This window comes from Rhinolophus sinicus, linkage group LG02 (assembly GCF_036562045.2).
Source record: "Rhinolophus sinicus isolate RSC01 linkage group LG02, ASM3656204v1, whole genome shotgun sequence".
Classification (NCBI taxonomy): Eukaryota; Metazoa; Chordata; class Mammalia; order Chiroptera; family Rhinolophidae; genus Rhinolophus; species Rhinolophus sinicus.
The window spans coordinates 195087232-195111019 of record NC_133752.1 but is presented as its reverse complement, the minus strand read 5'-3'; the positions used below and the strand labels follow the sequence as shown (position 1 = coordinate 195111019).

The following is a 23788-nucleotide window of genomic DNA, read 5'->3' as shown; positions in this document are numbered from 1 at the left end:
AGTCAGCTCCCTTCGCAGTGGCAGGGCCTGGATCTGATCCCCTCCCTCCGTTTCTCTCAACCACCCCCCCATACAGAGACGAGGAGCAGCACCCTCCCCACCACCCCTTTGGCTCTAATACCACTTCCACCCCATTCTGATGCCCTTCTTTGAGGGGAAAGGAGCGTGGAAAGGGAGAAACAGAGTCCCCTGCTGCCCCAGGCCACACCGTCAAAGGAGCGCCAAAGTTTTTTGTTTTGTTTTTAATGTGACTTTTTTTTTTAAATTTATTGGGGTGACAATTGTCAGTAAAATTACATAGATTTCAGGTGTACAATTCTGTATTACATCATCTATAAATCCCATTGTGTTCACCACCCAGAGTCAGTTCTCCTTCCATCACCATATATTTGAAAGTGCCAAAGTTTGAACAACGTCCCTTTCAAGCCCGGCCAAAAGAGAGGCTGTAAAAATACCCATTAACACCCATGAAGCTTTTACATGTCTGGGGCCAAACATTTGACATTCTGCACTTGGTTTGTGTCCCTGCATGGCCACTGTGCAGCGAGGGTCCAGAGTCCGGAGGCATGAGAGCTGCAGGCAGGCTGTGGAAATGGCCCACAAGGCAAGCCACATCCGTCTGCGTCCCTCTAATTTGGAGGTGTTGAAAGATGTGACAGCCAGTCTGATGGCAGTGTTCCGAGGCCATCAGCACTCAGAGCTCCGCGCGACACACTCCCTGTTCAAAGGTTGCCTCCACTCTTCTCCCTAATCAGGCACTTGGCCACTCGCCTGCGCGTTTAATGCGTGTCCTGAAGGACGCACCGTTGTGCTGTGACGTCCTGGCATTCATGCTCAGGCAAATGGCCGGAGCGCTGGGATAAAACCAGCAACCTCACACCTGCGTCTTCCCAGCAGCCCTTCAGATGAGCCTTTGAAAAAAAAAAAAAGGCATGGCTCCAAAAGATGCCAGAATTAAATTGGAGGGCAAAACTCCATGCCTAAAATAAAGACCGTGAGAACTGCTTTCTTCTGTAGCTGGGGAATCAAAGTGTTTTCCTTTAAAATCGACCTTAGTCGGAATGGGCAGCTTTGATCAGCACGTCTGTGCTCTCGCACCCTCGGCCGATGCTTAGAGCCATAGAAGAGACTGAGTTCCAGGCATGCAGTGAGCTGGGGCCAAGGCAGAGAGGAGCAGCCAGGAGGCAAGAGCAGCAGAGGGAGTGGGGAGGGAGGGGAGAGAGGAGGAGGGTGCCAGATTCTGGGGATGAAGGGGTGTCATTGCTGCAGGAAGGGAAGGATGCTGGCTGGCCCTCTTTGGACACTCAGCTGGACCTGTCACAGGACCAGGCTGTAGCGGGCTCACGGGGCCACTCGCTTCTGGGGAGCCACAGTCTCTGGTCAGTTCTGAGTACCATTGTCCCCAGACCCCTATGTATTGCCAGGCGGGTCTGCCTATTAGATGACCCCAATCTCGGAAAATGGCCTCTAAATTTGTAGCTCCCTTTAAAAGAGTACAGTTTTTTCATTTGAGAAGTTTTTTCTTTTGCTGGCTTTGAGATTTTAAAATTATAGCAGTGGCTAAGAGTGTGGGGTTAAGCAAAGAAGACCCCTGGGATTGTCCCACCAGGACTTCTGTGGTCATTCTACTGAAATGACCTAAAAGCATGGTGGAATAGCCGGCGAGGCTCCCACACTCGCCTAATCCCAGTTGAAACTGCATAACCAGGAAAGGGCTGACCATCTCTGGGACATGAAGCAAGGTCTAAAAATCCAAAGCTTGACAGACCTGAGCAAGACTTTTTCCTCCTGCCTTTGAATTTATATAATTCCTTAATTATACATCCCTTATGCCGCTTAACCCTTTGTATTTTGTGTTAAATTTGTGCTCTTATCTCAAGGTTTCTTCTAGATTGGATACTGCATCTTTTTCATCTTTATACACCCTGCAGCCCTACCACTAGGCTTTATGAAATATGGCCATCTTTGTTATATATAGATATAGATACTGATATAGGTAGAGATACAGATACAGATATAAAAGGGTATGGGGTTAAGGACCCAAAGGGACCCAGCTTAAAATCCCGTCTCCACCACTGACTAGCTGTGCTGCTTAGGCAAAGCGTTTCCCTCCTCTGAGCCTCAGTTTTCTCATCTGCAAAAGGGGAGCGTGCCCAGAGATGTTAACTCCTATCATCACATGACTTAGCATCAGTGCCTGCGAATCTGCTGTGCGGGGGTGCCATGCACCCAGGAGTGGCTCAGGGAGGAGGTGAGCAAGTCCTGCAGGCCAAGAGGGTGACCCCACGGACCAGGGAGAGAAAAGGAACAGGAGGGCATTCTGATCAGTGGGAATAGCCTGGGCAAAGGCTCAAGAGCCTGCCAGGCCTGGCATCTGTGGGGAAATAAACTGAAGGCCAGGGCAGCTAAGCTTGTGCAGAGCCTGGCGGTATGGGCTGGATCCTCCAGGCCAGGGACTTACAATTGTTTTTGTTTTTTAAATGGTGGCCCAAAGTTAAGGGACGCACGTTATAGCGTGACCCTGTCTGAGCCAAGGTGTATGAATATCACTGAAACCAGAAGGTCACAGACACTGCCTTTACTACGTATGAAATGCTCCATGTTCTATTTTTCTTAACTGCTTGTCATGACCTAGTGAATTGATTTCAGACTCCTTCCTAGGTCTCCTCTAGTGGGGCGTTCAGGCAGGATCAGCTGGATGGCTGGTGGATCCCTGAGGGCAGTGCCAGGCAGGCCCTGGCTGGGGAGGCAAAGAGGCTGGGTTGTGCAGCTGTCAAGCTCTCAGACCCACAGTGGCCACAGATTCAAAAGAAGAGCCTGGGAAGGAATCAGGGTCAGTGGGTGTAGACAAAGTCTTTCCCAACACGGGCAACAGACAGCAGGAGGAAGGTGCCATGGGCACTGTGCCGCACATGCCCTGTGCTGTGGGCTTGTCACAGGGAGGACTCAGGACTCATCTGACTTCCTTGCCTCCTTGTCTCTGGGGAAAGGCAGCCTGGCCCTGTGGCAGCCTGGCCCTGTGGCAGCCTGTGAATGAATGTTCTTGGCGCCTTTTAATCCTATGGCAGCCCTGTAACGTTGGCATTATTGCTCTCCCTTGTTGCAGGGGAGACACCGAGATTCAGAGAAGGAAAGTCACCTGACCAAGGTGGCACAGCTTTTAGGTGGCAGAACCAGGGTTCAAACCCGGGCCTGGTGCCTCCAAAAATTGGGCTTTTCCCAGGTACCCCCGCTCCCATTTCTGGCCAGGCCCCCGGCTTCCTAGCAGTGCCTTAGTCCTTGGAGCTGCAGAGAAGTGAGAGAGGGAGGATGTGCCATCCCTGGAAAACGCCCTCCTGCAAGGTGGGGTTGGGCAGGGCTTAGCAGTTGTAGTCTGCTGCCCCAGTGAACCATTTGTGCTTGTGGTTGTGTGTGTTTGGGGGGAGGGGAGGACTTGCAGATGCCTAATGAGCAACCAAGCCCTCAGGTGGGGACTGGGCAGGGTGGTGGCCCGAGGACCAGGGCCCTCCCAGACACCAGGCTGCAACAGTTCCCAGTCCGGCCTCTGGCTAGCCCGCCCCCATGCACGTCACCCTCCAGGGGTGCTGCCACCTCCCTGCTCTGCATCATCTATATTTACACAGGCTCACACTTCTCCCATCCAGAAAAACTCCCCTGGACCCGACCTTCAGATTCTCCCCGCCCGCCAGCTGCCCGCTCTCCTTTCTGACCTACATTGGGCAGAGCAACCTGTCGGCGGGGGGAGGTCTGGCGGTCGGACTCCCACCCCTCTTGCCCACTGCCCCGACTCTGCCCTCACTGAGCCCCGGAGCTCCTCTCGGCCCTTCCAGTCCCCCGCCAGGCAAAGCCTCCTGAGCTCTTTGGATTGAATGAGTCCATCCCTCCCACAGAAAACCCTTGAGGCTCTTTGGAGGCTTTTCCCCCGTGCTTGTCCCCTTGGCTGCACTGAGAAGTCAGAGCCTCCTGGAGAATTATCCCAAGAACGACTTTGCATCACTCATGCCATCCTTTAGCATGGGGAGATGTCCCCCGACGCCCAGAGGGAAAGCTAGGCTGCCCTGGGCTGCTCCCACCACTCTCCTGTGGTCATTTACAGGGACAAAGGAGTCCTAGCTCTTCAAATCTCCAATCCTGACCGAGTAACAGTAAAATGCTGAACTTGATTCACCCGAAGGCACCATCTGGGGCTGGGGACGGGCGGGCAGGACTGAGAAGCCTGCCAGTCAGGTACTGCGGACAGGTGGCCCTGCACCTGCAGGGTGGGAGTGGATTCCCTTGGGCGCTGTCATGCCACTCAGCAGCCCCCACTGGAGTGTGCCAGCTGGGCTCCTGTGGCTCTCCCTGCCTCCTCAGCCCAGGAATGTGAGGTCCCCTAGTCCTTCTCCCTGGGCCATTCGCCCCTCTCAACACCCTGAGCAGAATCTAAGAGGACCCTGAGCCGGCTCACCCTGCACCCGCCTACCTTGTCCCATGGGGACACGATCCTTTTTCCTGGCTTTGTCTGAACAGGCACAAAGTGTGATGTAGCCATCACCGGGTGCCAGATAGACACCTGTCACTGTGCCATCCCCATGGGACTCGGGACACACTTTAAGCTCTGCGAGGGTCCCACTGAAGCCCCTGTGGGTCTGGGGTGAGAAGCAGGCACCACAGGGCAGGCTGGGTGCCCTGTAGCTCTCTTCAGGACCCCTCCCCACTTACGCTCTCTGCCATGCAGCCACCCATTGGCCTCTGGCTGTGAAAATGTGTGACTTCTGCCAGGAGCCTGACAAACCCCTCTCTGATGTCAACTGTGTTTGGTGTCACCACGAACAACCCTAACCCTATGCCACGTCACACTTGGCTGGGTCTCTGAGTCCACTGCCCAGACCAGACGCTGTCTTTACTACCTCAGCACAGACAACCTGGGTTCAAATCCCAACTCTCCCACTTCGGAGATCCGTGGATTTGGGCCTCTAAGAACTTCTGGGGGTTGTTTGTTTGTTTGTTTGTTGGTCTGCAAAATGGGGTTACAGTAGTTGCCCCATAGGATCATCGTGGTGTTTGGTGGACATGGGCCTGTGTTGTGCTCACTGAGTATGTTGTCTATATATTTTCTTTCCCCTCTGTCCTTGGGCCGTTTTTAGCCCACTGCATGACTGTTCTTGCTTTCAGTTCACTGATGACTTCCAGACCCCAGGGTGCCAGCATGGCCCTCTCCAGCCAGAATTAGTGGTTCCTTCCCCACCAGCCCTCCCACCCCAGGCTCCCTCTGTTTCCTGTTCAACTGGGGATGTTGTCAGTGCAGGGAAACCCCCACCCCCAGCCTCGGACAGGGCCTGTGACCTAACTGCTACCCCTTAAATGTTTGTTGGAGGTGCACAAATGGCAGCTGAAAAGAATTTGTGGACTTGGAAATGAGTATGAACCTATCTATAGCACCGAGCCGTCACTGGGGGACACTCGGTGGCCCACTGGAGCAGCCCGCACCCCAGAAGGGGCCTCTTGGAGGCACAGGTCCAGGAGGAGCATGGGAGGGGGCTGCTGTGGTCCAGGCTCCGGGGTGCTGACACCTCAATAGAAAGAAGGGAAGGTGAAGGCAATTAGCAATCACCAGGCCCCCATGGAAACTTCATGCCTCCCTCCCTCCCCTGTGTTTGGCCTGCTGTCCCCAGATTGGCTGCTGGAATTGACTGACAGAAACTGCCTCATCTCCTCATCTTTTTGGAGATAGCGCTTTCATCCGAGGTCTGAGGTTCTCCTCTCTGTGGCAGACCTGAGCCAGGGGCCGTACATTTTCATGACCCTAACCCTCTGACCTTAAAATAACAAATCCCAGAAGAATACAGGACAATAGTCATCTATCTTTTTATTTTATTTATTTAATTTTTTAAAAGATTTTATTGGGGAAGGGGAACAGGACTTTATTGGGGAACAGTGTGTACTTCCAGACCTTTTATTTTCCAAGTCAAGTTGTTGTCCTTTCAATCTTAGTTGTGGAGGGTGCCATTCAGCTTCAAGTTGCTGTCCTTTCAGTCTTAGTTGTGGAGGGCGCAGCTCAGCTCCAGGTCCAGTTGCCATTTTTCTAGTTTCAGGGGGCACAGCCCACCAACCCTTGCGGGAGTCGAACGGGCAACCTTGTGGTTGAGAGGACACACTCCAACTAACTGAGCCATCCAGGAGCTCAGCGGCAGCTCAGCTCAAGGTGCTGTGTTCAATCTTAGTTGCAGGGAGCGCTGCCCACCATCCCTTGAGGGACTCGAGGAGTTAAACTGGCAACCTTGTGGTTGAGAGCCCACTGGCCCATGTGGGAATCGAACTGGCAGCCTTCGGAGTTAGGAGCACGGAGCTCTAACTGCCTGAGTCACGGGGCCGGCCCAATCGTTGTCTATTTATAGAGTCCCCCAAAATTGTAAAGATCAGTTTCATCGCAGCAGCAGAGTCCACCATTTTCTAGAAGGACACCTCAAGTGCAGAGTAACTTTTAAGACAATTGGATGAATGACTTCCTGCCGGGACAAACAGGAAGATGGCCTTGTAGGGCTGACACCACTCAGGCCTCTTAGATACATACAGTGGAGAAGCAGGAGGCCCCATGGGAGGGGGGGACGCCTCCATGAAGGCCATTTCCTGGTGATTTTGGTCACGTTCCAACCTCCCGATTCCCATGAGGAAACACTAGCCTGGTGCCCTCTCCCTGCCTGCCTCCCAGGGTCATTGAGAGAACCAAACTGGAGGACACGGATAAAAGCCAGCAATGGTTCCTGAGCCGAGTCTGGGGGAGTAAGTAGGAGCAGGCCAGGTGAGGATGTGGAGGTCGCAGGCAAAGGGAACAGCAGGGGTAGATCAGAGCGGGCAGAGGGCTGTGTGTGCAGGAAGGATGGACGGCACCGTGGGGTTGCTGGGCAGGGGGAGTAATGTTCATCTCACCCATCTTGCCTTTTGTCCTTCCTGGCCCATCTGGGACCCGGGGGACATGCTTCTGCACCCCCACCCCTCACCCCCACCACTGCCACCCCTCAGACAAACTGCAGCCCTGAGTCAATGCTCCTTGTTTTATGATCAAACTAATATACTGTTAGAGTTAAACCACAACAGTCACCCTGCAGGAGAGCCCAGGGATGTAAAGCGCACAGTGACATCTCCACCCACCAGAGGGGAACCCCACGCCAGCTCAGTGGGTTCCCCACGCCTGAGAATCAACACCGATAAAGCTGACGCACTGTGACACCCAGACATACTTGTCGATTCCCTGTGACTGGCAGTGACTTCAGATCTCTGGGGAAGGGGGTGTCTCTTTAGTTGCTCAATAAGTCTGGGAGCTCAAAATATCAGCGTGGCCGGAGCTCTGAGGGACTAACAAGTGCGAAGGGCCATCTCCATCCTTGTCCCCAGTCTTCCAGAGGGCCTGGCCTCCCTCCCCTTGGGATCCTGCTCAGGGCTGCGCTGAAGAGACCTGCGCAGAGACCAGCCTGGCCTCACGCCAGCCCCACACGACAGGCAGGAGGCCCACGCCTCACTTTCCCCAACAAAATAAATCTCGCTGCTGCCTCTGGGCATCTCCAACACATGATCTTCTCTCGATTAACAACCTGGCCGGCATGTTCCTGGCTGCTTGTCGCCGACCTCAATTTAGAACTGTCTGTTGTTTGGCTGCTGGAGAAGGAAAGTGCTGAGGGGACAAGGCATAGGGCTGTTGAGGGGGCTTGTGCAGCTGAGGTCTGAGGGTGTGGACGTGGTGGCTGCAGACCTATCCCAGAAGCTAACCATCGTCTCAGGAGTCTGCAGCGGGAGGGAGTCCAGCCAGGCAGGCTGACGCTTGAGGGGCTTTCAAACTGTTTTCCTAGGTGGGTAGAGGAGGGGAGTGGGCAGCTCCCAAGGAATCGCCTTTGTAACAGATATTGAACATCATGGTCAAGGCCAAAAGCGGCGGCAGGAGGAACACCTCTGCGTTGTCGGGAAACTGCTCTCAGGGCATTACTTGTTATGTTCTCTAAAAACTTGACAAGTCCTTCTCTGAGCTCAGGTTCAGGGAAAGCTTTGTCTGTCCTGATGCCTGGTGTGTCTCCTCCAGGCTGGGGAGAGATGCGCAGACCTGCCTCCCTCCCTCTTTCTGTCAACTGCCAGGAAGTGCTTCTTCCTGCCAGGAACCGTTTCTTTATTTTGTTTCCTGCTTCCTTCCTCTTCTCCTCTTCACCAGCTTTGGGTGTTCTCAGACCTGTGCAGCTTCTTGGGCTTTGGGGAGGAGCGTGGTGGAAGCGTGGGGTCTGGAGTTGTCCCTCCCCGGGTGGGGTTGCAGCTCCACTCCACACCTGCTGAGAGATTGAAAGCCAGCAGCTTGACCTCCCTGAACATCAGACCCTTCCTCTCTGTACACGGAGCTCTTACACACTTTGCTTGGGTGTGTTGGGAGATGGGTGTCATATGTGTAAGGTGCCGGGCGAGTGCATGGGACGTGCGAGCGCGAGCCACAGTCCTCACGGGGAGGCTGGTGGGATGGAAGCAGCTTGAAGAGTGAGCCGCTGTCTCCTTTTCCTTCCCCTGCAGGAGGGCAGTCGGTGGTCCAACTTGGCTCCCCCATAATGGTCTCTCTGGCCAACAAGATCATTTCCTTCAGCTGCAATATCACCTATCCGTGTACCCCAGAATTCCAAGCCTTTAAATTCGGCTTCTATTACGTGAACCTCCAGGACCAGCAGAGCTCTGAGGAAAAGATTCCCTGCCAACCCAGCGTGGGCACAGAGAACCAGACCTGCACCACTAAGTGCCAGGTCACTGCCACGCTGCCCAGCTCATCAGCCACTGGCACCTACTACTGCTCCGTCCGCTGGCCGAGCTCCAAAAAGAGAGGCAGCGGTACCTTCATCCTGGTCAGAGGTGAGGCCTCCTCTGTGGCTCTTCCCAGGGCAAAGGCCCAGAGGTTTCATGCAGCAGAGTTTAGGGCACAGGATCTGAAGTGGGGAATGTTGACCCCATCTTTCAGCTTTGACAAAACAGACCAGAGTGTCCTAGGGGAGCTTTTGGCTACGCAGGTGCTGAGACATGCACCTTTGTGTGCAAAGGACAGAGGCCTGGGGTGTGGATCTGCCTGTGGCCACCTGAGAGATCCCAGGTGACCTGAGAGAGGTCACTTGACCCCTTGGTCCCAGTGACCCTTCGGCACAGGCGGGGTTTGGGTGAGTGCAGTGTGCACGCATGAGTTTGTGGCAGCCTGTGAGCGAGTACTCAGCTTACGGACATCTTTCTGGAGATGGATTCCTACTTTTTATCACATTCTCAAAGGAGTGATAACACCAAAAAATTACGAAGAGCCCATCACAGAAGCCATAATTCTCTGACCTGCCTCGGTGACTCCCACTGGTGGGGGCTGGGGCTTCAGTACCCCACGGACCTGTGTGTGGGCCCCAGTCCTGCTGCTTGCCGGGATGTGACCTTGCGCCTGGTCTTCATGGAAATACCCTGCCTGTCAAAGGCTTGTATGGGGATGAATGAGATCTTGTGTTTAAGGGCTGGAGCCTCGTAATAGGGAGCACTTGATAAATACCAGACACTGGTGTTCCTGGCACGTGGTCGGCACTCTGAAATGTTTTGCCAGGGAGATGGAGGGAGGGAGGGAGGAAAGGATGGATGGCTCCAGGGAAGGGGCTGGGCTGTGCCTTTCACCTCCCCCCCTGGTGCAGGCCAGCCACCTGCCAGGCCCGGAAAAAACCCACCCCCTTCATCCTCACCACTCGCTCTGTCACATGTGGAGCAGCGGACGCTCCAAGAGGTGAAACGACTCGCCCAGGGTCCCACAAGCAGCTCTCAGTGGAGCCAGCTCATTGAGGCAGGGGCACCTAAGAAACAAAAGATGTGGTCCTTGCCTTAACGAGAATAAAGAAACAAACACAGGTTTAGGCCTAGCCAAAGGGAGTGTGGGAATGAGGACCTCGGGAGGAGGGCCTGGGCGTCCTTGTAGGGCAGTGGTGTAAGGGGGTCCCGGGTAAAGGAGACGTAGGGGTTGGGGGCCTGGGGGTTGGTGGGGTGGAGTGTAACTAACCCCTCTGCTTCCCTGCCCTCCCAGACACAGGCTACCGGGAGCCCCCACAGTCCCCCAAGAAGCTCCTGTTCTTTTGCTTCATCGGCCTCCTGAGTGCCCTGAGCATCCTGGCCACAGCTCTGGTGCTCTGGAAGAAGGTAGGGATCCACGCACATGGCAGCACTGCTCCTGAGGGCCAAGGGGGGCCTGCCTGCCCGGTGGGCCCTGGTGAGGGGTCCCATAATGGGTGTTCCCGTGGTCCCTTATACCAGGCCCCTCCCTCATCCTCCTTGTGGCTGCACCTGACCTGCCAACTCATCACCACCAAATCCCTTTTGATCTCATTGTACAAACCCAGGCTCCAGCTTTTTCTGTTCAGGGTCCAGCCCCTTCTTCCCTGGCCTTTCTCCCCGTTCCCTGGCCCAGGGCTCCATGAAGCCCTCACCTGGAATACGGGTCTCCCTGCTGCCACACTCCCCTCCCCTCACCCTTACTTAGTAGGTTCTATCGCTGTCCTTGCTCACCAGAGTGTAAACCCTAGAGGGCAGGGATTTGGTGTCCCCCCGTGCCTGGGGGAGCCTGGCGCATAATAAGTGCTTGTGGAAAGGATGACTTGTAAGTGAACACTGACACCTGAAACATGGGTCACAGGTGGCCAGGCCACAAGGTGGGCCAGCTGACAGCATCGCTCCCATTTTATGGAGAAGGAAACTGAGGCTTTGCAGGTTTCTTGAGATGCTGATGGCCACACTGATTGGTGTATTCATTTTAAAATCACAATGGAAGAAAATGTTGATGGCCGGGGACAGGGCACCCATGGGGCAAGGCTGGCTCCAAGGGGCGGAGCATTCCTACAACTGTAACAGAATGTACCCCCTGATTCTTCAAGGGAGGCTCCTTCTGAGCTCCTAGGACCCTGGCCACAGCCCAGGCCTCCTTATCAGGCCCTGGAAGGCCTGTCACTCCTGGGGCTCTCTTGCCTCTTCCCCTTATCACCCCTCCCAACTCTCAATCCACCCACATCTGTGGCAGCGGAGGGAGCCTTATACAATGAAGGTCTTACCAAATCTGACCTCTTCCCTGCCCTGGCGTCTCCTGGTGCCCTCTGAGTAAAGAGACAGTGACATCCTGCCTTTTGTGGCCCCGCCCTCGCCAGCCTCCCAGCTCATCTCCTTTCATCTTTTATTTCCATCCAACCTCTTTCTATCTGACAGCTCATCCTTCTACGTGTCTCTGACATGTCCTGATATTCCTGCCCCTGTGCTGTGCCATGTGCTGTCTCTGCGGCCTGGGACACTTTAAAAGACCCCTCTCCCATTTCAGGAGATAGCGCACCCTGAGAAGTCTGCCCCAGCCCCTGGCAGATTTGGGGGTCCTTCCCATGACCCCACAGTGCCACCCACCTTCCCAGCAGCCCCACCAGTCTCAGCAGCAGTGCCGTGAGGCCAGTCCTGGGTCTTGCTCACCACGGGGTTCAGGAGAGCCTCTAAGTGACAGGTCCCTCAAAGCAGGTGGTCAGGGGAACGGCACTAGATTTGAGAACAGGGCATCTGGGTTCAATCAGTGGCAGAGTCATTGACAAGGTAGACAGGTCTCAGTTGCCCCCTCTGTTAAATGGGAAATTCATGCCCACCTCCTCAGGTTTTATGAGAATTAATGAAGACAAGAACAAGTCCCACAGTTCTTTGTAAACAGTAAAGCATGACATGGATGCCAGCACCTATCTTACTGCCTATGAGACGTACACATTCAGGCAAAACAGAGGAGCGAAAACTCCATGTACTGTCAGGTCAGCATCTCGGTGAATCAGACAGACCTGGGCTCAAATCCTACCTCTGCCACTTCCTGGCTCCGTGGCCTCAAGCACGTCACCTGCCCTCCCTGAGCCTTCATGTCCACATGCGTGGAACAGAGACGATAGGAAGACTTGTCTTGCAGGTTTGTTGAGGGGTCCATGAAGTAAGGCAGGTAATGCGTTTAGAGCCCTGTCTGGCGCCCAGTGAGGCTCCATCGTCCTGAGCCGTTATTGTGCTGTGACAGTATGGCGCTGGCTTCTGCAGGAGAGTGAAGTAGCTCTCAAGAGCTAATCCTGAGTAAATGGGCTGGGGATTGGCTGGCGGCCAGGGTTTTTAATTAGCTCCTGCCCGGAGATGAGGCTGTTGTTGCTCCACTGTTGGCAGTGTGGTGCCTGTGATGAGGGGGACGATGGGACGGCCTCCCTCGGCCTCAGAACGAGCTGAGTGCGCCCGCTCCTACTGTCTCCGGGAGCCCTTCGCCTTCCCTCTGCCCGCCACCCCTGCCTCCACCACCACCATTAGTGCACACAGCAGGCAGCAGGAGCTTTCTGAAACTGCGCTGTGATCCTGGCCCCTCCCACTTAAAGCCCTCTGACGTTTTCCATTGTCCACACTCTTCACTGCCCCTGCACGGCCATCCTGACCCAGGCCGGTTCACTTCTCTCTGGCCGCGCTCTTTAAGTTCTTCAGGACCTTCAGGCCTTGGCACCTGCCGTTCCCTCTGCCTTTCCTCCCTCTCTTTCCAAACGAACTTCTCAGCCTTCAGGTCTTACACATCCCTTCCTGCCAGGTACGGCGTTTGTTCCCTCCCTATATGCAGAGCTCTGTCTCTGGGGGTCAGCGTCTGTACTACCACTCTTTGGGAAAACTGCTAGTCCCTTGTCGGTCTCCCCACGGGGTGTTAAGCTCCCCGGGGGGTGGGGGCAGGGACAGTATCCATCTCTTCATGCTGGCTGGCTAACAAGAGGTGCCTGACAAGTGTGTGTAGGTTGGCTGAGGGCCACCTAAATGCCTCCTGAGTGCCAAACACTTACCCTCTGGTCACCTCCCTGAATCCTTGCAACAATTTTGCAGAGGACGGTTATTGCCGAAAAAATTGAGGCCCAGAGAGAACAGCAGCTTGCACAAGGCCACAGCCGATGAGGGGCTTAGTGGGACTGGACACTGGTCCAGCTGGCATCTGCTCAGGACCACCCACAACGGTGTGACGGGGACCCTGTCACACTGGCACAGTGCCCTGCAGCTCCTGCCTCCCCTGAGACAGGCCTTGTGTCCGTGGGCGGTGCCTTATGGGGTCTTTATCATTTCTGGTGGCTCTGCGCAGATGACTAGATTGACGCAGGTCATGACACGATTTGGCACGATTCCCTGGAGAGGGCAGGTGGAAGGTGTGAGTGATCAATTTCTGTGTGGCCTCACGACAGTCTGCCATGCTTTCCCGTGGTGGGTCTGTGCAAGGAGGGAGAGAGGGGAGGCAGTCACTCGTCCCCAGCCCTGACAGTCCTCTCTGACTCCCTTCCCTGCAGAAACAGATGCAGGCTCCATGGAAACAGCCAGCCAGGAAGTGCCCAGCCCTGAGCACGGCCAGCCCAGAGCAGCCTCCGGCCGAGTCGCTCTACACGGTGAGTCCCTGGCCCTGGGCTGCCCTGCCTGTCCCAGGCTTGACTCGAGGTCTGGTCTCCTGGCTCAGTCATGCCCCAGCGGTGTGACCTCCCGAGCCTCAAGTTCCTCATCTGTAAACTGGCGATGACAAGTCCCGCCTGGTGGGCTTTCTGGGAAGGCAAGCTGAGATCACGTGTGTGGTCCTGACCCCCGGTAGGCATGTTGATGCGAGGTGCCCTGGGTCCCCTTCTTGGCCCGCCCCCCACTTCTGGAGCAGAGGTAGTAGGGCGCAAGTTGCTGGGGAATGAAGAAAGTCCCTTCATCCAACCAGATGACGCTGTTGACTGGCTCACCAACTCCTTCCTGTTTTTATTGCACAAACAACATCGCAGCAGCAACAACAAGAATCACAAAAAGATGAAAAGGTCAGGCACTGTCCCACGCCCTGAACACATAAACAGTTTTCAATTCTTCACACTCCCCCTTCCCCCCACACAGACATTGTTTTGTATCCTTACGGCCAAGTGGAGACGTGGGCTGGGACGCAGTTAGTTCTGTTGTGCCCTAGCATTTTCCATCACTGCAGTGGTCTTCCTAATTATCTGGGGGAGAGACTCAGCCACATGCCCTACTGGGTGAGCCATCCCACCCTAGCCTGCCCACCTGGTCGGTACACAGCCACTCTGTCCAGTTGCTGGGCTGGTGACAAACATTCTTTTTTAGTTATGCCTATTTTAGTTCAAGCAATATATGCTCACTGTAGACAAAGTAAAGAATAAATGCCACCCAATGTCAGCTGGGGTCTCAAGCCGTGAATTCTAGAGCTGCCAGGTTGGGATCTTGGCCCCACACCTGGGCGGTGCAAAGCTCTGCGGGGTCCTGCAGGTTCCCCAGGGGTGTGTCCTGGGGCTGCCTCCGGCACTAGGATTGTGCCCGTATGTGCTGTCCCTGTACTTATCCCCCCCCACCTGACTCACACAGGAAACTTGGGGCCTTCCACATTGTCCACAAAACCCCATACTAAGGGCGTGCAGAATATGACCTTGTTTACTGTGGACAGGGACGAGGCAAAGGGATTGTCCCTCCCGGGGCAGTGTCGACAGCTGCAAGTGGCACACAATGCAGCCAGCTCTCCCAGGGCCTTCAGCCCCTCCACCCAGGGAATTTCCACCAGCCACAGCTTCCCACTTGGCCCAGACTTCCCCATATTCTCTTCTCTCCCAGCAACTCATCATGGTATTTTCTCTATGAGGACTTCTGGTGTCAGCTGTTAACACACACACACACACACACACACACACACACACACACACACACACACACTAGATCTCTCTCTCTATATATATATATATATCAAAAAGGAGAAAATAAGGGGTGACCAGTTAGCTCGGTTGGTTAGAGTGTGGTGCTAACACTAAGGTTGCTGGTTCGATCCCCGCATGGGCCCCTGGGAGCTGCGCCCTCCTTAAAAAAAAGAGAGAGAAAATAACTATCATCCCAATTCTATCTTCTTCCGGGATAAATACTACTAACATTGACTTCTATACCTTCTACCCTTTTTAAATAAATACCTGTAAAGAGACCCATACATGCATTCACACATACTTTTTCCTATTGGGATAGTACAGATTTCTTTTTCCATGTTATAATATTTCATGAACATCTTCCCGCATGAATAAATATCCTTCCACAAGATTATTTTTGATGGAAGAGACTCACTTTTACATGGAACATCTTTCTTGGCTGGGTGGAGATTCCTTGGAGGCTCAGGCAGACTTCTCTGAGGTGTGGAGAAAAGGCCCAACTGCCCCACAGGGTTGCAGGGTGTCTTGGAGAGGTTTGAGGACCAGAAAGGAGATGTGAAAGGAGGCCACAGACTTTGCTAGCCTGTGAGCCAAGTCCCCACCAGCTGGGGTGGGACCTGGGCAGATGAGACTGACATAACAACATGGATGATGATAGCAGCAGCTATTTGTTGAGTACCTACCATGTGCCACACGCTGTGATAAGGCTTTCACCCATTACCTCAATAATCTTCATAATGGGCTATAGGATGCAGGCATTGTACCCATTTTAATTTTATTTTCTAATAGTCTATTGCTGGTATGTAGAAATAGGATTGATTTTTGCACATTGACTTTATATTGCCAAATTCACTCATTAATTCTAATGCTTTTTCTGTAAATTCCTTTGGATTGTCTATGAACCCACTCATGTCATCTATGAATACCGGAAGTTTCATTTCTTCCTTTCTTATCCTCAGAACATTTCTTTCTTCCTTCCTCCCTCCCTCCTTCCCTCCCTCCCTCCCTCCCTCCCTCCCTCCCTGCCTCTCTCTCTCTCTCTCTCTCTCTCTCTCTCTCTCTCTCTCTTTGTTTCTTTCTTATTTTTCTTGCTTTAATGTGCTGCCTAAGACCTCCAGTATGATGGTGAATAGGAATGGTGACAGCAGGCATCCTTGTCTTGTTCCCAACCTCTGGGGCAGGATTTTTGTATATTCCTTCTTTTACTTTCTTTGGATAGATACTTACAGCATTGATTTTCAATCTTTCTTCCTTTTTAATTTATGCACCTAAAGCTATGAAGTTCCCTTTACTTGTGGCTTTAGCTGCATCCCACAAGTTTTGATATGTTGTATTTTCATTATGTTTCAGTTTAAACTTTCCATTGAGATTTCCTCCTTGCTTGTGGGTTATTTAAAAGTGCTTTTGCTTCATTTTCAAATGTTTAATTATTTTCTAGTTATGGTTCTGTTTTTTATTTCTCACCAATTCCACTGTGATCAGAGAATATATTCTGTATGCTTTTATCCTTTGAAGTCTTTTGATACTTGCTTTATGACTCAGCATATATTCTGTGTGCAATTGAAAAGAACTTGTGTTTGCTGCATGAGTGTTCTATATGTGTCAGTTAGGTCAAGTTTATTGATCATGTTATTAAAATATTCCATATCCTTATTTATTTATTTATTTTTGTCTAACAGATGTTAAGAGAAGTGAGTTAAAATCTGCCCATATGATTATAGATTTGTATATTTCTCCATTTATCAATTTTTCTTTTTATTAATGTAGAAAAATGCTCATGAGATATTATGAAATGAAAAAGAAAAAGGAAAGCTATAGTACTCCAATTTGGTTTCGAAAGAAATTGACCAATAAGGAGCATGGATTTGGAGTGGGTCAGCCAGACTGGGGTTCAAGACCTAGTTCTTCTGCACATGGGTTCTGCTACTTAAACTTTCTGAGTCTTGGTTCCATAATCTGCAAAATAGGGCTAATGATACAATACTACATTTATAACTTGCAGACATGGTATGATTTCTTCCATCTTAAATTCCTTATCTTGAGCCCACATTTCCCTCCAGTGACTCTGCTTTTTCTCCATAAATCTTTATAACAAAATTCTTTGTCTTCAGTTTCTCTCTCTCCTTTCCGACCCACTCAGTCAGGCTTTCTGCTCACCTCTTCACCAAAACTTTCCTTCTCAAGGTCACCATTGACCTTCACATTAAATCCAATGGTGAGCTCCAGGTCCTCACCTTCCTTGATGAATAAACAGCATCTGACACCACTGAGCTCTCCCTCCTCCTTGATGCACTTTCTTCTCTTGCTTCTGGATCATTCCACTCTCTCCTGATGTCCCCCTGACTCACGTCCACACCTCCTCAGCCTCCTTCATTTGTTCCTCCTTTGAGACCAGTAGAACCCTGACCTCTAAACATTGGAGTCCAGTCCTGGGACCCTTTCTCTTTGATCTTCACTGCCCTGCCTGGGTGATCTCATTCAGCCTCAAGGTGTTGAGCCCATCTACACTCTGGCAGCTCCCAAATGTATGTCTCCAGCCCCGACATCTTCTCTGAACACCAGAGTCAACTTCATTTGGACGTTTCATTGGCTTCTGTCTCAGGCCAAACCAATTCTTCACCCACTGAAGTGCCTCTCTCAGTCCTCGTCGCAGCGAATGATTGCTCCATCCTTTCTGTTGCTCAGGTTAAAATTTTTGAAGTCATCCTTTCCGTCTTTCTTTCTATCACTGCTCATGGTTGATCTATCAGCACATCTTGTTTCAAAGCACATATGGAATCTGACCCTTCTCACCCCTCCAGTGCCAATGCAGGTGGGAGCCACCACCGTTTCTCTCCTGGAGTCCTGCCATTGGTTTCAAATCAGCGGGCCCGTTGTTGTCCTTGCCCCACAGTCTGTTGTCCCCCTGGCAGCAGCAGAGTGATCTTGTCCAACTGCAGACAGATCACGTCCGCTCTGCTCAGACCCCCTGGTGAGTCTGGGTCCTCGGAGAAGCAGACACCAAGCTGGGGTTCGACGTGCCATAGTTTCATTAGGGAAACCAATGGTGAGAGAAAATGGGGAAGACGGGCAAAGCCATCAGACAGATGCAGGTCTGGTCCTGAGTTAAGGAAAGGGGGAAGGAGGCAGAGAGGAAGGACCCACCACCACACAGTCTCCAGAAGGTTCAGCAAGGCCATGGGGAAATGGTTTGGGGGGCAAATCACAGGAGTCCCCTGTTTCCCAGGGTGAGAGGCTGTGATGCCACCACTGCCGTGCTCAGCCATTGGCTGGGATTTGCCCACAGGGTGCGTGGCCTCCGTGCGTTCATAATGATGGGTCAGAGCCCAGCGGCTGGGGACCTTGGTCACTGCTGATCGCTGTAGCTGGGGGCCTGCAAAGCACATTGTCTGGACCGCGGTAGTCCTTCAGAGCTCCTGTGTCACTCAGAGTCAACGTCAGAGCCCTGATAGTGGCCTCTTAAGAGCTCTGTCCACATGTCCTCCCGCTGTCTCTCCCCCTCACTCTCTTGCTCCCATCACACTGGCTGCCTTGCTGCTCCCCAAACATACCAGGCATGCCCCCACCGCGGGGCCTTGGTGTTGGTTGTGCCCTCTGCTCCAGAGTGTCCTTTCTGTGGCTGTCCTTCCACTCCCTCATCCCCAGCTCTCTGCTCAGATGGCATCTTTGCAGCGGGGCCTTTCCTGACATCCCTTTTAAAATTGCAACCTCCCTTCCCCTCCATAGCCCAGCCTCTCTGTCTTCCTTCTCCGTGTCTCTCCGTGACTCTTCTGGCCAACTTTTACTTCCCTTATTGTGGTCTATCTCACACCCCTCCCCTAGGCACCAGCCCAATGCCTGGCACACAGTAGGCACTCAGCAATCTGCCATAAGCATGAGTGGAGAACTGTTCTTACCTTCCAGGTGCCTGGGATTATGTGGGGCTCAGTGCTGGGCACAGAGTGGACCCCTGTGGCATCAGCACTGTGGTGTCACTCTCCCTCGGCAGCATTTGCCGCCGCCGCCCCCCCCCCCCCCCCCGCCTCTGCCTGGCCCTCATTCCTGCTCTCAGCCCCCACCCCTCTCACTCCTCGCTGCAGCAGCAGGGACCTTCCTAGCACCCCCCCATGCCATCGCTCCCCACTCAGAAGCCTGCGGTGGCTCCCTGCCAGCTCCTCGGCCTGGCACGAGAGGCCTGCATTGGAGGCCTCTCCAGGGACTGCTTCCCCGGACTCCTGTCACTGCAGTGGCTTCACGTCAGACATGCCAGGACCTCACCTAGAGCAGAAGTGCTCCTCCCCTGAGTAACGTTCCTTTCTGAACAGCCCCCGGATCTCACCCACCTGCCCCCAGAGGGCCTCGTGCAAATCTCTACATTCAGGTGCCCAAGAGGGCACAGCACTTGTGAGTCCTTGGTCACGGGGAGGCTGGGTATTACAGGGGGACCCATGTCTAAGACCCTCAGTTTAGTTCCTGGCCCAGGGTAGCAGACTTCAGCTCTGGAGGAAGGTCTTGGTACTGACCTCACCCCTCCGCCAGGGCAGATGACCACTCAGGTCAGCACCATTGCCCACTGAGCAGCTGGAGGCAAAGGACACGAGTGCCTGAGTGTCAGACAAACAGCGCCAGCCCAGTGCAGGCCGCCCAGCACAGCCCCAGCTCTGCCTAATCCCGTCCCCACACAGCACAGCCCCGGCTGACTCAGGCCCCGCCCAGCCCCGCCCTCCTTCCCAGCGCAGCCCATTCAGAGGCCTGGGCAGTCTCCTCCCAGCAGACACACCCTGAGGGAGGCAAGGAGGGTTTGGTTCAGAGCCTCAGACTTGCACTGCTGACAGGGCTGCCTGTATTTCACTGCCTAGTGATACAGGTCACAGCCTGAATGCAAATGCAGCCGGCAGGTCAGCACTTGTCAGAGGCTTCACTCTGCAGCTGCTAATTGGCAGCCCCTCTGCAGCCTCCGCTGCCCTCTGCCCCGCAGCTGCTCCTGCCTTCAGGCCTGCAGCTGCTCCTGCCCCACAGCATGGCCACCCACCAGTGTGGAGCAGAGGCCTGTGGGGTCCCAGGGCAGGGTCCCAGGTGCTCTTCCCTGGCTTGGAAAGGCCCTGGATACATGGCTGAGCCAGTGGGAACATGCAGAGCAGGGGGCAGGAGGCCTGAGTTCCAATCGGAGTTCCACCACTGAAGGGCTATGTGACTTGAGACATCTCTGGGCTAATGTGTGGTGGGCAGCCCATGTGAGCTGGACACGAGGAAGAGGGGAGCTACCTGTGGGCCCCCAGATCTGCTCCCCTACCGAGATGTCCGCAAGGAGGCCCTTTGCCTCCCTTCTCTCTGTGACCAGGAACGTCCAGCTTGGAGGGGCTGTCAGATCTGTGGAGAGCCAGGCATGGGTGCACAGAGGGTAGGGGCACAGGGCTGCTGAGGAGCAGATCCCCCTCCCTTGTGCCAGGCTTGCCGGTGGTAGTGGTGCTCTGGGCGGGCATGGTGACCGGACAGGCCAGAGCAGGACTTGGAAGTTGCCTTCCACTGGAAATGGGGTTGCCTTCCACTCCTTGGGGTGGCCCTGCCCCCTTTCCTACCTGGAGGCAGGTCGGAAGCCCCTCTCCCAAGCGCTACCCTCTTTCTGACTCAGAGGCCCCTTGAACTGGTCCCCAGAGCCACCCTGCCATCCCTGTGAGCGATGCCCTGGAAGTGAGGGTCTCCCAAGAGTCAAATGATTTATTACACGGGTCTTCATACCCTGCTCCCTCTGGGTGCCTCCTTCCCGCCTCCCCTGCCCACCTCCCCTTCTTCTTGCCTCAGAGCACCACCTGTCTCTCCAGCCTGCCTCGGCAACCCCTGCTTGCCTGTTGCCAGGGAAACCACCTCCTTGGCAACCAGCCGGCTTCCATTTGACATGTACATGTGGGAAGGAAAGGTTCTTGCCTCTTGGTTAGGCTGTTGGTGGCTTTGCTCTGACAGTCCCAAAGAGCAGTGTTTGCCCCTCGCATGGGACCCCAGCGCCCAACAGGGTCTGAGGGAGGGTCCAGGCTGTGACCACAGAGAGGAGAAGGAGGCATCAAGCCTCTCTTGGTGATCATCCAATTGATGATGATTCAACAGTTATTAAGCACTTACTGTTTACCAGACCCTGTCCTGGGCCCTTCATGCACAGTCTCTCATTTAATCGGCATTGAGCCTGCAAGATAGACAGTGTTCTCATTTTACAGATGAACAAAGAGGCACAGAGAGGTTGCCCACGGCTTGCAGGTGTCAGAGCTGAGTTGAGCCCAATCTTGTCTGATTTCAAAGCCCTGGTTCTTTCGACCATCCTGAGGTCTCTGGTCAGGTGGCTCATAGCTGAGCCAAGAGTGAGTGTGGCCCCAAGACACACTCAGGGGAGTGAGAAGCCCCCTCATCATAGCTCATGTGGTGAGGTTCAGAGACCCAGAGACAAACCAGGCACAGCTTGGTGGGAGAGAAGTGTGACCCCAGAGGGGTGCCTAGGTCATCCGTGAGTGCAGGCTGAGGTGGGTGGTGGGGGTCAAGGGAGGGTGTGGACGGGTGGTTAGGACCCTCAAAGGGGCAGGGACTTTGGAGCAGGGGAGTGAGGATGGATGCCAGGAAGGCATCCTATTGGAGCTGTGGGCATAGCTGCTGGCTGGAGAACTTGAGACGGTGTGAGGAGGTGGCAGGGGGCACAGAGAGGAATCACCCTGTAAAAGCAGGAAAGGGATGAGGTGTCTCCGAAAGAGGGAATGGCAGGTACACAGGTACAGCCGTGTGACCGTGCGTGGGGTGGCTGGGCGAGGTGTGCGTCCCCTCACAGGCTCCGGCCCACAGGGCTCTGCCCATGCCCTGGGCCCCCGCAGGCAGGAGTGGCCAGGCTGCTGGGGCTGGGGCCCTGGCCCTCGGTTTACCTTCCTCTGACCCTCACGCTGTCTCCTGCAGGCCCTGCAGCGCCAAGACACTGAGATCTATGCCTGCATGCAGAATGAGGACCACAGTCCACCCTCCAGCTGGAACCTTCTCTCCCAGGTATGCAGGGTGCGGGACAGCCAGCCTGGCTCCTCTTCTCATTCCATCTGACCCTCTCCTCATCTGTGAAATGGGGGTGAGCAGGACCACAGGAGTGAACCCCTGCTGTTGAATCAGAGGCCTCTCCCGAGGCAGCTGGCCTAGTGGGGGGGGAGCCCTGGTGGGCTGGAAGCCCCGCTCCACCCCTCACCAGCTGTGCAGCCCTGGCCACGGGGCTCCTTCTGTGTCCGAGTTCCCTGTGTGTGACCTGAGGAACCTAACAGCACTCACCTCATGGATTAACCGTGAGGATCAAACATTGTATCGGGCCCAGTAGGCACCCATGAAGTGTGAGCCGTCATAACTACCACTGGGCACAGTGCAGTGTCTACAGTGGCCAACCAGGCAGAGGGTATTAGGCTTCAAGGTGCCCCAGGCTGACGTTGGCTAAAGTCAGGAGCTGGTACCACCCAGGGCTGGCCCGGTCAGGGCTCTCTTATTATCACGCTGGGGACCAAGGCATTTCACTTCATCATGATTCTCACTTAAACCTCTGTTTGTTCATTGGTAAAGTGGATGAGTGACACTTGACTGCAAAACCAACTGCCTCTGAATTCAAATGAGTTCCAAGTTAAGAAAAGTCTACACCGGAGATAGGGACACCATAAAGTGCAAAGGATTGTTAAGCGGGTACAGGAGTCCATGGGTCGTAAGTGGGCCTGTGGGCGCCTTGGAAGAACCATCAGGAAGTAAGGGGGGCGGGCTTGGCCTCCCTCAGCACAACGGGCCCAGGTTGGCACTGTTGGTGAGTCTCCTATTCTCAAAGCCCTTTCTATACTGAGCCCTGACCTAGGCCTTGCCTGGAAGCAGGGCTTCTCCATGCTGAGACCCCCAAGGATGTCTGGGCCACCCCAGGCAGTACCTGCCCCGTACCAGGCCCTGGGCTGCTGGCCAGGAGCCTCCGGGAGCCTCAGGGCTACAGCAACAGGGTCACGGACCTGACAAACACAGAGACATTTGTGGCCCTTTCTGAGGGGTGGGTTCTGGAGAGGGACTAGACCAGAGCAGGGGAGGGGGCTCTCGGGGACGCTGAGAGAGCCCTGCAGGGTGAACAGGGGGTAGTTGGGGAACGGGGGGTGGGGGTCAAAGGAGCATCCCAGACAGAGGAAAGAGCATGTGGGGAGGCCCTGAGGCAGAAAAGGGGAGGCCCATGGGGCAGGAGAGCAGAAAGCAGGGGTGCGGTGGAGTGGGGGGAGAAGAAGCTGGCAAGGTGGGCTTGGGGACAAGGACAGGCTTCCCTGTCACAGCTATGCAGGAAGCCATCTGACTAAAACTAAATCAGTGCACGTTTGTTCTTTTCTCTACCTATTGTTTTTTCTTTCTTTTTTTCCTAGGAGAAACCGCATATGCTTGAGAATGACAGTGAATGTAACCAGGTCTACGAAAATCTTTAAGAGGGGCTCCACCTGCCCACAGATCTTGCCCTGATCACAGGCCCTGGGCAGCCCTCCCTCCGAAGGACTTGATCTGTACCAGGAGTGAGGTCCCGGCGGGGGGGGGCGCCCCATCACCTCACCCCACATTCAGGCCCTTCCTGCCCTGGCCTGCCCCGACCCCCATTCTGGGCCCCAGCCGTACCCCGAGTGTTTCCCATCTCCAGGTCTTCTGCCAGGCGGGCCCTTCCTCAGTCTTCAAGGCTCTCTTGGATACCACCCATTTCCAGAGCCCGCCTCACCCCTCAGACACACAGGCTCTTGCGGCACCAGCCTGCAAGGCCGACCTGGAGCTCCTCAGGAAGGACCTGGCAAGGGGCCCTGGCAGGCGCTGAGTGCGCAAGCATCGTGAGTGGATGAATAAAGGAGCAACTATGCAAACGCCCCTGCCTCCCTGCCCCCTGCCCAACGTGGCACAAGGCAGCCATGCAAGGTGGCAAGGGGGCTGGCGTGGGAAGTATGGTGGGAAGTATGGAGCGTGGCTAAGAATGAACCATGCAGACGCTGGGCTGGCCTCAGAGACAGAGCTGGAGGCGAGGAAGTGGCTGGGGGCCTGGGGGCCTGGAGCAGGGAGGGCACAGCCTGGTGAGGAGGGAGATCTGGGCGCTTCTGAGCAGGGGA

The 23788-nt window shown here is 54.5% G+C and overlaps 1 protein-coding gene across 2 annotated transcripts in view; it reads left to right on the top strand.

The window, feature by feature from the left end:
- The window catches only part of NFAM1 (NFAT activating protein with ITAM motif 1), a 76252-nt gene extending 52703 nt beyond the window's left edge, over positions 1 to 23549 (top strand). For both annotated transcript variants that reach the window (XM_074326486.1, XM_019715440.2), the window contains exons 2-6: positions 8527 to 8856; positions 10043 to 10155; positions 13320 to 13415; positions 21609 to 21695; positions 23069 to 23549. In XM_074326486.1, coding sequence (XP_074182587.1) covers positions 8562 to 8856; positions 10043 to 10155; positions 13320 to 13415; positions 21609 to 21695; positions 23069 to 23128 — 651 coding nt within the window. In that variant the 5' untranslated portion in view covers positions 8527 to 8561 and the 3' untranslated portion in view covers positions 23129 to 23549. The remainder of the gene's footprint in view (positions 1 to 8526; positions 8857 to 10042; positions 10156 to 13319; positions 13416 to 21608; positions 21696 to 23068) is intronic.
- Positions 23550 to 23788: the final 239 nt, after the last annotated feature.